Source organism: Berghia stephanieae, chromosome 9, assembly GCF_034508935.2.
Source record: "Berghia stephanieae isolate SIO BIC M18660-M18661 chromosome 9, UCSD_Bste_1.3, whole genome shotgun sequence".
In the NCBI taxonomy this organism is placed as follows: Eukaryota; Metazoa; Mollusca; class Gastropoda; order Nudibranchia; family Aeolidiidae; genus Berghia; species Berghia stephanieae.
In genome coordinates, this window is record NC_088368.1 from 37,855,718 (window position 1) to 37,872,225 (window position 16,508).

The following is a 16,508-nucleotide window of genomic DNA, read 5'->3' on the forward strand; positions in this document are numbered from 1 at the left end:
TCGCTTTCAGATTGGAGGATCCTGGGTTTGAGCCTCACTCAGTGCATAGTTGAGTCCTTGGAGAACTCTCTTTACTCACATTCTCTCACCGTCCTCAAGTGTAAAATGAGTACCTGGTCATTAACAGTGTTGTCGGTGTCCGAAAAAATTGTAACATCGCCTAACAGGCGTCATGTTCCATCCTAAATGTTAAATGTTGCTGTTGGCCAGGGACACTTGTAAAGCGCTTTGAGCACATTTAGTGGATAGTGCGCTATATAAACACTCAATTAAAATTTTTTTTTGTCAGCAACAAACCTTGGATAAACGACCCAGGAGCTGGGCCTCTGAGGGGGGATCTTCAAAAGACCTCGTGTCGGCATTATACGTGTCATGGAAGTAGAACTGGTCAGGACCGGTACTGAAGTAATCCTTGGTGTTGCCTTCGATGTTTCCAGCATACGTCACGGTGCATTTTCCGCAGACCACGGTTAGCTCGACGACGCATTCCTCTTCACTCCAGTACAGCTGGTTAAGATCATTGTGATAAACGGCCTGACTTCCTTTGTGTGTGTTTTCAATTCTAATAGAAAAATAAATTTTAAAAGTTAAGGCATTAGATGGTGGGGAAATTAAACAGAAAATATTCAACCGATGAGAGAATATTTTAGAATTTATGACATTTTTGTTACATTTAACTACAGAAAAGGCGTGATGGTAACAGGTTTGCCAATTCAGGAGGCAAAAATTTACTGAACTTTTACGCAAACACATAGATGGCCCCTTTCTGAGTGCTAAACTCCAGTACAAAGACATTATAAACTTACTTTTTTCCCCATTTAGCATGTGATTGGAAAATATACTGAGGGTTTATAACAAACAATTCTGTAAATATAAGGCAAATTGGCAACACTGTGGTCATTTTGATGGCTATAAAATAGAAATTCACTGACACCGACTCAGATACCATTGGCACAATATCACTTAAATTGCCTACATTGGCCAGTCGTCAAAAACAATCTAGGCTGTCTGCCCTTTACAAATACTATACCATCATAGGAAAATTAAAATTAAAAAAAAACCACCAATCTACAACTGTCGACACGCAGACATAGCTGGTTTATTTTTTATTTTTTTTTTTAAAGGGTTTTACGGCGCTTGCAACACATTTAGGTTATATCAGCGCCAGTAAAAAGGAATAAAATGGGATAGTAAAAAGTTCTAAAATTACAATTAAAGCAGCCAAGAAAAAGTAAGACAAAGGGGAACTAGGAACACATAGGGATCAGATGTAGTTTCCAAGAGCATACCATCAATGTAGTTTGAGATCACCTATAAGTCTCATCCAAAGCACAAAATCCAACAGGGGAATACACTCAAATGCTTACACTATACATTAAAAATAACTATAATAATACACAACAGAGAGATGATTTACAAGGAAAAAAATATCTCCCAAAACAATAACTATGCATTTGACTGTTTCCCTCCCAACCAGGACTCCAACCAGGGCCAGAAAAAAACCAAGTGACCTCATTCCAAGACAAAGACAGAAAGCATGTTGGAAAACAGATTTAAGGGGATAGAAGACACAGTATGTACCTATGGGAGGTCAGGATCCCCACCCAGGCAGACATAGCATCCATACCACCCACTCCTTGATGACAAAATGACATTCATTCAGGTGACAACTAAACTTTGTTGTCCCAAAATGACTTTTTCCAAGTTGGCAGCTCTGTTTTGTTTTTGTTTTTAAGGATTGCAACACATTTTCGTCATATTAATACAAGTAAAAAGGACGAAAATGGAGTCGCAAAAAAGTTCTAGAATTACAATTAAAGCACCAAAGAAAAGTACGACAAAGGGGAACTGGTTCAAATAGAGAACAAATATAGATTCCAAGAGCACACTACCAAAGTTCTTAGTTTGAGATCACCTAAAAGTCTCATGCACAGGTCCCCACTAAGAGGAACACACTCAAATGTTTACAAATCATATATAATATGTAATCAAAATTTAATACAGTGCATAAGGGAGAGATGATTTACAAGACATATATCATCGCCCAAAACTCTAACTCTTCATTTGACTGTTTCTCTCCCAGCCGGGGTATGTTTTATGTTTTTAAGGGTTTTACGGCGCTTGCAACACTAAAGTTATATCAGCGCCAGTAAAAAGGAAGAAAATGGGATAGTAAAAAGTTCTAGAATTACAATTTTAGCACACAAGAAAAGGTAAGACAAAGGGGAATTGGTTCGAATAGGAAACAGATGTAGATTCCAAGAGCACACCATCATAAGTACTTAGTTTGAGATCACTTAAAAGTTTCACCCAGACACCAGCACAGGTCCCCACGAGGAGGAATACACTCAAATGGTTACAAATCATATGTTGAAAATTTAAAAAATAATACGTAACAGAGAGATGATTAACAAGGAAAAAAATATAATCTCCCAAAACTATAACTATACATTCGACTGTTTCCCTCCCAGCCAAGGACTCCGGCCAGGGTTAGGACAAAACCAAGTAATCTCATTCCAAGACAAAGACAGAAAGCAATTGAAAATCAGGTACAGGGGGATAGTAAGTACCTCCCTGCCCACTATGGGAGCCAGCCGGGGTATCTGGCCAGGACAAAACTAAATAATCTCAAGACAAAGACAGAAAGCATGCTGGAAAACAGAGATAGGGGGATAGAAGACACACTGTCTCCCTGCCCACTATGGGAGGCAGCCGGGATCTGGCCAGGACAAAACTAAATAATCTCAAGACAAAGACAGAAAGCATGCTGGAAAACAGAGATAGGGGGATAGAAGACACACTGTCTCCCTGCCCACTATGGGAGGTCAGGAACCCCACCCAGTGGCAGCTCCGTGTTTTGTAAAGAATTACAAAGCTTCAATATATAAAAATAGCAGAAGTCGGTGATAATTTGGGGTTCAATGAAATAATTAGACATGTCAGGATTGTTAAATGAAAAAGAAAAATGTTGTGCCTTTATCTCTTATTATTATAACAAAATTAATAATATAACACTGGTAAACAGGAGTTACGTGACAGCAACTTTGAAAAAAATGTGCATATTTTTTGAGTATCCCAAAATCATTGTGGACAAATACCTACCTATAGAATTTGTTGATTTTAAGCCTTATCTCTGATTCAACAGGATTGACACCGGACACTTTCTTGGCAAAAATCTGGCAGATTCTTCCGATTCGAAATGGTTCTGGACATTGGTCATTGGAACCTTTGATGTATTCAGACTTTCTGTAGGCTTCTGGGTAGACATCCTCATCAATCTATGTGAGTAATCAAAATTTCCCGCCTGAAGTTTTGGTTGTTTTTAAGGGTTTTACGATGCAACGACACATTCATTTTTTTTAAACCCTCAAGCTTTTATAAAGCACAACATTCACTAAATGTGCTCAAAGCGTTTTACAAGGGGTCGCTAGCCAAAAGCAACATGTAGGATGAAACATGATGCTTTTGAGGCGATATTACAATTTTTTGGGGCCTGTGACAACACAGATTAATGCCCAGAAGCTCATTTTACACCTTAAACAGTGTGAGAATGTGAGTAAAGTGCCTTTTCCAAGAACTCAACGATGTGCTGCTAAGAGCGGGACTTGGACCCAGGACCTTCCGATCCAAAGGCAAGTGTTAGACTACTAGACCACATAGCCGCACATTTAGGTCATTTCAGTGCCAGTAAAAATGAAGAAAATGGGATAGTCAAAAAATTATATAATTACAATTAAAGCACCCAAGAAAAAGGAAGACAAAAGGTAATTGGTTCAAATTGGGGACATACGTAGATTCTAAGAGCACATTATCAGTGAGATCACCGAAAAGTCTCATCCAGACACAAGCACAGGATCTCACCAAGAGGAATACACTCAAATGCTTACAAAACATGATATTCAAAAGAAAATATTACACTACATAATAGGGAGATGATTTAGAAGTGGAAAAAAAATCATCTCCAAAAATAAATTACTATACATTTAATAATAATAAGCATATTTCTATAGCGTCTTTCGTCGAAACCTCAATGCGCTTTTTAAAAAAAAACAAAAGGAAACAAACAAAAAAAAACAGGACAGGACAATGTTTACCCAGGTAACAATGACATTGCAGGACCAAATCAACCAATATCAAAACATTAAGAGCATAAAACGGGTGTCAAATACATCATCAATACAAAAGTCACATAGAATACATTTAAAATTCAATCAAGTAAATATTTACTGAAAAGATATATTTTCTGTTTTTATTTTGAAAATATCTATGGAGCTCAAAAATCTCACAAATTGAGGAAGATCATTCCAAATCGTGGGTCCGAATTTCATAAGAGATCTGTTACCATTTGACTATTTTATTCTCAGCTAAGGACTGCGGGTATTGAACTTTTTGTGACTGTTGTACTCACGTTGTACTCCTTGTTCGATTTGATAGGCTTGTTCGTCTTGGGATGTTTAATCTTGAATTCAAATGCATCTGGCTGGACATAACAACAGTCTCCCAGTTGGTACTCAATGCCTGCTTTACGGACACTGCAGAAATATCTGTGACTTGAACCTGGTACCTTAAAATAAAAACATTTAAAAAAGTAAAAAATTTCCACTTAACGTATTCAAAGCATCAAGTATAGTTCTTAATAATAAGCATATTTTTATAGCGCCTTTCATCGAAACCTCAAAGCGCTTTAAAAAAAAAAAAAGGGGGGGGGGAGTTATTTCCCTTACATTTGTTTACCCTATATTGTTGTTGGTAGTTCATTGCCCTTGTAATTTGTAGTTGTTGCCCCTTTAGAGTATAAAAGGAAATGTTCCTGAAATAAAGTCTTCTAAATGTGAGCCTTCAAGTGTTATTTTTTGTTCTTTCTGATGAGGGATATCAAAGCACAAGCTTTCCCTCTTATAGCTTGTTACAGAAAAAATATTATAATATGGAGTATGATGAGGATTGGTTATGGTGTTATAGGGGAATGGTGAAAGAGAAGAATTGTAACGGAAATATTAGGAAGGTTGTTGTGATGATGATGATGATGATGATGATGATGATGACTACGATGTTACTAGTGTGCTATGTGTGAGTGTATATATGTCAATGTATTATGTTATGAATATTCTCTATAATATTGTATTGTTATATAAATGTGTAACCAAATGACAAATTGCAACTATTTTGAGGACAATAAAGACATTATTATTATTATTTTATCAAGAGCGATCCGACTATTTACTGAGCACATGTCACATACCTCTGTCTCTGGTCCAACAGAAACTTTGCTTTCCTCTTCCTCTTTTCGTAGTCGCGAACAACAAGGACAAAATTTGACATCATCTTTCTGTTCATCGTCTTGGGAAGGGATGTCCTCAAATCGACCAATTTCAGGGTTGTACCAGAATTTATAGAAAAATGAAATTTCTTCATGGTTATCGTCTGTGCTGATGTCTTCTCCGCCCTCCATGCTCCAATTATCCGATGCTGGTCTGTAAATTACCTACAGATATATTTGTTACAATTTCAAATTTTAAAAATTGAGCTCTTATATTGTGCAATATCCACTAAATTTGCTTAAAGCACTTTACAATGGGTCACTAGCCAATAGCAACGCTTAACATGGAGAACGAAACATGACACCTGTTAATGATATTGCAATTTTTTTCAGACAGAGACAACACTGTAACTGATCAGGTTCTCATTTTACACCTGAGTACGGTGAGAAAATGTGAATAAAAAGCCTTTTCCAAGGACTCATCTATGCACTGCTCAGAGCGGGACTCGAATCCAGGACCTTCAGATTCAAAGGCAAGTGTCATACCACTAGACCACATAGCCTTTTATTCACACATGTTCAGATGTTTATCTTACACCAGTGCCTTCTCCCAGGTTTCTTAATTTAATACTTTATCACCTTCTTCAATTTCTCATTGTATAAGAGCTGGAATTCTGCAAAATTTTGTACTTTTCCAATCATTTATAAAATGTTAACAAGAAATTGATCTACACAAACTTGTTAACCTACCTGAACCATTTGAAAAGATTTATCATATTTTCCCCAATATTTATGCTAATTTTCTCATAATTTCCCTCCAAAAATCATATTTTCAACACGTGCAACAATCTGAATTTCAAATTTAACATACACTGGAGACGTTTCAAGCTGGTAGAGGGTGGGAAAATCTTGCAATTCCTGTGACAATCATTAGCTGTCAGGCTACTCTAGGTGGAGATGATATTTAATAACCTTCAATCCTTCAATTATTCCACTATTATTCTTTTTTTCTCCTCCATCTTTGTTACAAATTCTTGACTTTTTGCATTCAGCATATTAAGTCATATTTTGGACCTCAAAGCGCATTAAAATATGAGAAATCATATTGGTTGGCAAGCCTGTCTACATTGACAGGCAAAAATAAACAAACCGCACCCCTTTTTATCATTTTTAAACTTCTTTCTTTTTTTTCTTTTTTTAATTATTCTTTTTGTGGTGAGTTATTTTTCTCTTAAAATGCAGAATCTGGAGTGTCCTGATGAAATTGGCAAACCGGGTATTTAACTTCAATTTGAGCTTTTATATAGCAAAATATCCACTTAACGTGCTTAAAGCGCTTTACAAAGGGTCCCTTGCCAACAGGAACACGTAACATAGAACAACACATGACCCCTGATAGGCAATTTTTTTTTTCCGACAGAGACAACAATGTTAACAACCAGGTACTCATTTTACATAAAAGTAGTCCTTCCCAGCTATTAGGACCATGGAGCTGGAGTTTATTACTATAGCGTGAAATGGACAATAGCAATTGCTTGCTATCCTTTGGATAGGACGCTAGTCTATCGCAAAGTACTTTCCACCAAATCTAACAGGCTAAGCTACCCATTCACTGCTGGGTGGACAGAAAAAATCTTGACTGCACCCGGGATCAATCTTGGCCCCATTGCGTGTTAAGCGAGTGCTCTACCAACTGAGCTATCAAGACCTCCACAAGACCACATAGCCGCACTTATGTGAGAAATAAAATTGGTTCCATGCAAACCTTGGCCAGGTGTGTCACAGTGATGAGCTCAATGTCCTCGCAGTCGTTGACAACAAACAGTTCCTTCGGATCGGCCACTTCTCCCAGCACCGTTTCCGTGCCTCGGACAAACCAGCTGACGTGGGCCTTTTTCTCCCCACGTTCGTCAAACAGATATTCTACCCGAGCGACATACGATTCATTGCTGGGATCGGCAGCCATGACAATGACACAATCTCCACTGGTGACCTGGAATGCGTGGTTTTAAATGAAAATTTAAATAATATACATCACAATGTCTTGAAATATATCACATCTTTAAAACATTGTGCTCATATAGAATACTTATAAAAATCTCTTAATAGATGTCAATTAAAAATCTACGAGGAAAAAAAATATAAAATAAATAATAAAACAAAACAAACAAATAAAATAAAAACAAATAAAGATAAAAAATAAAAAAGACACTTGTTTTTTAAAAAGTATTTCATTTATTAGAAGAAAAAAAAATGAACACCTTAAACTAAGGTCAAAGTATTGCATCATAATTTTCATTAACCCTTATAGACCAGCTACGGAATGTATCATTTAAAACCTTGAGGTTCTCTTAATACCTAACATTTAAGTCAAGCACTGCATCACACGATTATTGTTTTAAGTCTAATTTCATTATTTTATGGCAAAAGCAACCTTATTTATCTTAAAATTGATTTTGGTTTTGGTTTTAAAGGTTTTACGGCACCTGCAACGCATATAAGTCATTTCAGCATCAGTAAAAAGGAAGATTCTAGATTTAATCAAAGCACAAAAGAAAAAGTAAGACAAAGGGGAATGGTTGAAATAAGGAACAGATGTAGATTCCAAGAGCATACTCAATTTAGTTTAATATTCCTTAAGAGTCTCATCCAGACACCATCACAGGATCCCACTAAGAGGAACGCACTCAGATGTTTACAGAAAACATAAAACAACGAACAATACATAACAGATATGATTTACAAGGGAAAAAAATATCATCTCCCAAAACTGTACTATACATTTGACTGCTTCCCTCCCAGTCAAGGTCTCCAGCCAAGGCTGGGACAAAACTAAGTAAACCCATTCCAAGACAGACAGAAAGCAACTCAGAAAACATATAAGGGGATAGAAGACACAGCGTGACCTCCTGTGATTTTGGTTCATATGTGAATTGTTTCAATCTTGAAATTTGCAAGGCTTTAACTTTGTTGCCAAGTGCTTAGTTATTTACAGATAAACATAAAAGAGATAGCACGAGAAACCTAAGAGCAGCTTCACATCAAATACTTACTTCAAAATTGTTCACAGTGGCAGACATGTAAAAGGTCTGCTTCCCAATTGTTTTAATTGCGTCTCCTTCCCAGGAAACTTTGGTCTTGTTGTTTTTCTTTGGCTTGTGACGTTCTGGTTCCAACTTCTTAACTTTTCCTTCCTTCACAGGGACGTCTGCATCCTCTTCTACCTCATTCGCTTCTGCATCTTTGAATGCCATGTAAGGACATCTAGAACGTTTTCATGACCAAAATTAGTTATACACCTTTTTAGATTAACAAAAAGAGAAGACACTTTTATAAAATAAAAATGTTTACAGTGCTGCCAATCGTTGCCCATGAAAGTGTAAACAATGGAGATCCAAAAAGAGTACGTCGTGCCTTAAACTGCCTAACGACATCAGCACAAGAATGACGAGGGGACACGCAGCAAGAGTAACCATCCCAACATCAAAAACAAATGCCCACCTGTATTCGTTTTGCCCTTCCGCTGCCCGACTGTGGAATCGCATCCCAGCTGACTTTGGCTGAAAACAGTTGCCAACATGCCTTCATGCGATTGCTAGAGCAACAATCTCCACAATCTGGCATTTAGCAATTTCATGCTATTTGTATGGGTAAAATACTCACAACATCCACTGGCCAAATTAAACAAACCAACACACAAAACTGTGTGTCACCTTTGATGTTTATTGTCTGATTGATATAATTTAGTGAGAACTAATCACTAATTGACTGTCGAAAAAAAAACCCAAAAAACAAGGAGCTGAATGAAGTCAACTTCATTCCTTCTACAGGAATGATTTTGGAAAAAAAAAAAAGGAAGGTTGGCAGGAATGCATATTTCATTATTACCTCCTTTCCTTACAAGCTTGTTTGGAACGACCCGAGCCACCAAACTTGATCATGTCTCTACACGCTGTACACTCTCCACAATCCGGCATAAGGCAAACCTGAATAGAGAAAAGAAAAAAAGTGCTTCATCAAAAAACATTATCAGACTTGCCAACCAAGCTCAACCATTTGAAATGATTTATCATATTTTTCCCCAATATCTATGGTCATTTTCTCATGTGTCAGTGCATGACATAATCAGCCGGAAGGTGAAAATTTTGGATTTGCATTTTTTTTTTTCATTTTCTGAAAGAATATGCTCCCCAGAGCATTTTAATCTTTATTTGAAGTAAATCGGTGATTTTTCATGACTTTATGGTCAGATGTATGGGAAAGGTATCCAGCAACTTTTCTCAAATTTCATAATTTTTCAACTTGACTAGCTGTAAAAAATATTTAGAAATTAAGCTTTGATATTTCCCGAAGATGTACAAAAAGGGTTGATTTAATCCTTTTGGACAAGAACTCGTTTTAGATCAAAATTGACCTTCCAACTAAACTTGTCAATATCTCAGTTCAAACCTTTTCACCATCCGATTGATTATGTCATTCACTCTAACATATTTTTTTTTTAATAAGCATATTTTCGACATGTTCAAATATACAAAATATCAAATTTAGCATTAACCAAATTTATGAAGACTTATCACGCTATCGTAGAGGGTAGGAAAATCCTGCTATTCCTAGGACAATCATTTGCCTGGCTGCTCAGATTCTCATCTCAGGGGAGACGATTTTAATGACCTTCACCTCTTACACTTTTTATCATTTTCCCTAATTTTTATTAAATAACAATGTGAAATTAAATGTAAGCTTCATTTTAATATACGAAAACAGATAAAACAGACGTTTCGGGTTTCCCCTTTATCAAAAAAACAGGATGAATAACACTACAGACGAATGAGATAATTGTGGTAGTGACATTGTTAACAATGTTTTTATCACACCACACTAATCCTGTCACTCAAGTCATTCAATCCTCTCGGTGGTTTTGTATATGTGGAAAACGCGTTGAAATGATGTTGAGTCTGCAATACCTATTATGTCATGTGGTAGTTTGTTTCCATTCACGTATTGTTCGAGGTGGAAAAGCAGTATTTGTATGTGTCTGTTCTTGGAATTTGTCAGTGTCATGAAGCCTGGTTGAGTATCAGTTTTTTGAATCGTTAATGTAGATTAGAATGTTCATGGCTGAGTGTTGTCACAATGTTATGGCAATTTGTGCCTCGGGCCTAGGCAGTCCATGAAGAAATATAGATAAGCTTTCAAACAAATGTCTCATATCAACAGGAATCACCCATGTTGTACAAAGTGAGCAAATAGGGGACTAATAATCTTGCCCAAGGATAAAAATGAAAGTACCAGAAGCGGATAGCTATCAAAATATCTGTATATTTCCTTTTAAAAATCATTTAGTGTATATCGCGTAGGATCAAAACTTGAGCTTTTATATTGTGCAATAATCACTAAATGTGCTCAAAGTGCTTTAACACGAGGGTTAAATGGGTACTTTTGATGACATCATCTTTGGTCTGACCTCCCCCGTCCTTCCCCACCCACCTTGCTAACATTTAGCAGACCCCCCCCCCCCCTGCAGCGGATGACATTCTATATAAACATCCCTAACCTGCTCATTATTCATACTTCAAAGGACTGGTTACGTACACACTCCCAAGGATTTAGGAACTAAAAGAGTAGAGGGTTTGATATCACGATTTTTCTTCCATGTTCTCCAGAATATCGTACCTCACACGTGCCACATCGAGTTCTCTTGTTCTTTGACATGTCTTCCTCGATAATCTGATCCTTGAACACAGAATCAAAGATGTCGCGTACCAGCGGAGTGACAGTCGCTTTGGTGTGTTTTGGTTTTTCATCCTTCTTCTTTACACGTTTTTCTGACTTTCCATGTTTGTCTCTGAGAGGGTTAAAATAGCATTGTATATATTTTTCTTCGACTTGTTTCTCAAAGCAAAATAATAATAATAATAATAATAATAATAATAATAATAATAATAATAATAATAATAATTACAATAATAATGATGTTAATAAAAATACTAATAATAATAACAAACACAACAACAACAACAACAACAAAACAACAACAATCAACACAACAACAAAAAACAAAAAAATAATAATAATAATAATAATAATAATAATAATAATAATAATAATAATAATAATAATAATAATAATAACGATAACCATAATAATAATAATAATAAATAATAATAATAATAATAAATAATAATAAATAATAATAATAATAATAATAACGATAATAATAATAATAATAATAATAATAATAATAATAATAATAATAATAATAATAATAATAATAATAATAATAATAATTTTTATATAGACATTTAGACTATTTTTCCTTTAAAAAAATTAGGGCAATTTGCTTAATTGTGAGAGTTTTCAGGATATGGGACACTTCAAGAAATGAGCATTGATAAATAAATAAATTTCATTATGTGTCTAAGCAACTCTGTACCTTTAAGCAAATCAAGCAAACGATAATCAACAACATATATATTGATAAAACATTTGATGAAATAATACAATCTGGAGAAAATAATATTCTTCCCCAGTACCATTTGCGCCAGAAACAGCATCCCTGTAAAATGTCAGAGGAACCAATAACCCGACAATATTCTGTAGTTATCTCGACCAGTTTTAAACCAATAGATAAACATTACGTCAATGCCACCCCACCACGCAAAGTTGTGTCAATCTTCATCACATGAAACTGCAACTATTTTGGATTGGATTGGATTGGATTGAGTATCGATTAAAAAAAATTATAATGATCAAAGTAGTCAGTTTACCATATCATGTAGCAAAATAAAAATGACCTACTTTTTATGTTTTTGTTTTTAGGTGTTAAAGGCGCTTTCGACACTATTTAGGTCATTTAAGCACTCGTTTCTGTCTTTTATCAATTTTTATCGGCCTTGAGGGGCCATAGCTGCTCAATCGTGTACTGTTGTAATAAATTTTTTATAAAATCATAATAGTTACATGTTTCTTATTTTAAAATATTTATTTACAATTTCTGCAGGAGTTCACATTCCTGCAGATACCTACTTTTTACCGAGTGTGACACCAGACAGGTTAATCAGAGTACGAATACAAGGGGTGGTGATCAGGATAAGCTCATCATCGTCTGCCGATGCATCAAAGCCCTGGATTCGATCCACGACAAATTGAGCGTGGCGGAGGAGAGAATCCTCGGAGACGCTGCTGACCCCAGCCGGGGGAACCGTTGTCTGTGGAAAAAAAAATATATAACAATTTCTAACAGCGCTAGTACTATAAAGCTGACCAGGGTAAAAAGTAATGAACAAAACTGAATATAACAGCTTCAAAAAAGAAATAAAATAAACAAAGAAAGAAAGTTTTGGTCTCAATACCTTTCTTCAGCCAACAACAAAAAATAATACATTCCTAAAAAAAAAAACAGATTGACGACAGATCTGGCAGACACTTTTATATTCTTTTTACTATATACTGTGGATGATAAAAGTTTGTTTTGTTGTTAAGGGGTTTACAGTTCTTGCGACACAATAGTCTTCAATAGTCGTAATGTCACTTCCTTTCTAATGACGTATGGTAACTTAGTAACACTGGCTCTAAACTATCGGAACAATGGCGGACGCCGTATGAAATATTTCTCCGGCGAGCTTAAACGCGTATCCAGAGGAAAAAACCCCCATCAATTTGATCATGTTTTGACTTTTACACATTCTGATCACAAGGCATATGAAAAGGGAATGAAAAGTTCTAGCCAGCATGAAGAATAAAAAGTAATGATTTTCTTTGTTTAGAACCAAGATGGCCGCCGTTGCCGGGCGCGTGACATCAGACTACTGAATCCAATTAGCGCCAGTAAAAAGGAAGAAAAATGGGATTGTCATAAAAATTCTAGATTTTCAAATGAAAGCACATGAGAAACAGTAAGACGAAGGGGAAAGGTTCAAATAGGGAAGAGATGTAGATTCCAAGAGCAAACTGTCAGTGTACTGGGTTTGGGATCACCTACAAGTCGCATCCAGACACCAGCACAGTAACCAACTGAGTGGAATACACTCAAATTTTAACAAACCATTATATATATTTCATTAAAAAAAATAAAAGTACAAAGGATGATTTACAAGAAAAATAAATATCATCATCTGAAACAATAACTATAAATATGACTTTATCTCTCCCAGCCAAGGACTCTGGCCAGGGCCAGGACAAAATCTAATTCTAGGATAAGGACAGAAAGCAAGTTGGAATATGGATATAGGGGGATAGAGACGCAGCACCTCCATGTCCACTTTGAGAGGACAAAAAGCCCAACCCAGTTAAAAGCATGTCCTAGGATTGGCTACAAATATTGATACTATGCCTTTGAGTACAATACTCACCTCCTCTGCCAACCAGATCAAGCGTACCAACAGAAGAAAAAAACACAAAAAAGAAGCAAGAGCAATATCCACAAAACATGCTCAAATCGCTTTTAAAATGGGTCCCTAGCCAACAGCAACACTTAACCTGTAGGATGAGATACGAGTCCTGTTATACTACTGTTAGATACTATAATATTTTGCGGGGACAGAGACCAGACCCCGTGTGGTGTCCGGGGTCCCTCAAATGAGAGGGTCAAGAATAGCCCAACGCCAAGCCAGCGTGTCGTAAAAGGCGACTAATGGTGTGTGATTCCCCCATCTTTGAGTCACCTGGTCCTCCAGGTTGGGGGTTGGCAAAGGGTTAACACCCCTTTCCGTTAAACTCAAACCGTTACAGAAACACAGACAGACAAACTAAATCCTTTTTTTAGCTTGGGCGACCGAAGAGTTTCTGGAATTACAGAATTTATGAAGGACAACAGACAAAGCCGAAAGGACTCTGCTGACCCGATGACGTCTTCGCCAAACAAGCAGCTTCGAATTGCGTCGTGGAACGTTCGCACCATGTATGAAGCAGGAAAAAGCTCTCAAGTTGTGACTGAGATGAGAAGATACAGGCTGCATATACTTGGAGTAAGCGAAACCCACTGGATACAATCCGGACAGAAACACCTCAAGTCTGGGGAGAAGATTTTATATTCAGGAGAGGGACGGGATTCATACACAGGGAGTAGGAATAATTCTAAGCAAGTTTGCCCAGAAGTCACTGAGAGGATGGGAACAATGCGGAGAAAGGATCATCATGGCGTCCTTTACAACACGGAGTAAGAAGATCAGCATGAACATTGTACAGATCTATGCCCCAACAAATGATGCAACAGATGAGGACAAAGATACATTTTATGGTCTGCTACAACAAGTCATTGACAAGTTGCCAAGGAAAGACATCAACATATTGATGGGAGATGCTAATGCAAAAGTGGGACAGGATAACGTAGGCTATGAAGGTATCATGGGACGTCATGGCATGGGAGAAATGAATGATAATGGAGAGAGGTTTGCAAATTTCTGTGCATTCAACAGTTTGGTGATTGGAGGATCAGTGTTCCCCCATAAGAGGATCCACAAAACAACTTGGGTCTCACCAGATGGTGTGACAGAGAATCAGATTGATCATTTTTGTATCTCTCGTAGATTCAGACGTTCATTGGAAGATGTGACAGTACAGAGAGGGGCAGATGTTGGATCAGACCACCACCTGCTATTGGCAAAGCTTAAGCTCCGACTCAGAAAACACGGGCCAGATCACATACAAGAAGAAAATTCGAGGTGAATGCACTTGATGGGGAAAAGAATGAGGAATTCAAACTACAATTGAGTAATAGATTCCAACCTCTTACTGAGCTCGAGGAGGACATAGATGTAGAGTCACATTGGGCAAAGATCAAGGAAGTCTACATAACAACTTGCCATGAGGTATTGGGGGTAAAGAAATCGGAACATAAAGAATGGATAAGTCCAACCACCTTGGACCTTATTGAAAAGAGGAGAACAAGGAAGGAACAAGTGAATGCAAGCCGAACAAGGGCTTCAAGGCTGGATGCACAAGAGCAGTATCGAGCCATAGCTAAGGAAGTCAAAAGATCTGTGAAGAAAGACAAGGAAGCATTCATGAACAGACTTGCAGAGAAAGCAGAAGCAGCAGCGACTGGAGGACACATGAGGATCCTTTATCAAACTACCAAGACACTTGCTGGAAAATATGGGAAACCAGAGGTACCAGTCAAAGACAAAGATGGGAAAACTATTTTTGGAAAAGAGGCTCAATCTGAACGATGGAGGGAACATTTCAACTGCCTTCTGAACAGACCACCACCAGACAACCAGCCAGAAATTTTGCCTGCAAGGAATGAGCTACCAATTAGCTGTGATCCACCATCGATAGCAGAGATTGTGGGTGCCATTAACAAGATGAAAAGGGGGAAAGCTGCTGGACCAGACCAGATTCCACCGGAGGCTCTAAAAGTTGATGCGAAAAGAAATGCTGAGGCCCTGCACCCACTATTTGAGAGAATCTGGAATGACGGGATATTCCCAAAGGATTGGAAGGAAGGACATCTTATCAAGCTTCCAAAGAAAGGGGACCTCAGTAATTGTAATAATTATCGAGGCATCACTCTTCTTTCTATCCCAGGAAAGGTTTTCAACCGTATTATTTTAGAGAGAATTAAGAATGCAACAGATGCTAAACTGCGGGACGAACAGGCAGGTTTTCGGAAAAACCGTTCAACCACCGACCAGATTGCCTCTCTGCGAGTCATAGTAGAACAGTCTATAGAATGGAACTCTCCTCTTATTGTCAACTTTCTGGATTACGAGAAGGCTTTCGACAGTATTGACAGAGCAACATTGTGGAAAATTCTGGCACATTATGGACTCCCTGAAAAGATAGTAAACCTCATTAAGGAAATGTATGAAGGATCAAGTTGCAGGGTTGTACATGAAGATCAGCTTACTGACAGCTTTGAAATTAAGACTGGTGTCAAGCAGGGATGCTTGCTCTCACCATTCCTGTTCATCCTTGCCATTGATTGGCTAATGAAGGAAACCTCCAAAGGGAGAAGAAATGGATACAGTGGACCCCCTGGACACAGTTGGATGATCTGGATTTTGCAGATGATCTGGCTCTTCTGTCCCACACCCAGGACCAGATGCAAGCAAAAACCACAATTATAAACAGCCTCTCGGAATCAATTGGTCTAAGAATTCACCCTGCAAAGTCAAAGGTCTTGAGGATAGGTACGCGTCAAAGGGAGCAGATCAAAGTAAAAGATCAGGAACTCGAAGATATAGACACTTTCTGCTATCTCGGAAGTATAATTGACAAGGATGGAGGCACGGAAGCAGAGGTGAAA

At 37.4% G+C, this 16,508-nt stretch overlaps 1 protein-coding gene across 1 annotated transcript in view; it reads right to left on the reverse strand.

Annotated features, from left to right (window-relative positions):
- LOC144980182 (DNA (cytosine-5)-methyltransferase 1-like) overlaps positions 1–16,508 on the reverse strand; it is a 52,643-nt gene that overhangs the window by 11,482 nt on the left and 24,653 nt on the right. Inside the window, 9 exon segments of the mRNA XM_078927755.1 lie at positions 298–562; positions 3,103–3,278; positions 4,409–4,564; positions 5,243–5,485; positions 7,026–7,253; positions 8,314–8,524; positions 9,149–9,246; positions 10,934–11,105; positions 12,287–12,468. Of these exon segments, the coding sequence (XP_078783881.1) occupies positions 298–562; positions 3,103–3,278; positions 4,409–4,564; positions 5,243–5,485; positions 7,026–7,253; positions 8,314–8,524; positions 9,149–9,246; positions 10,934–11,105; positions 12,287–12,468 (1,731 nt within the window).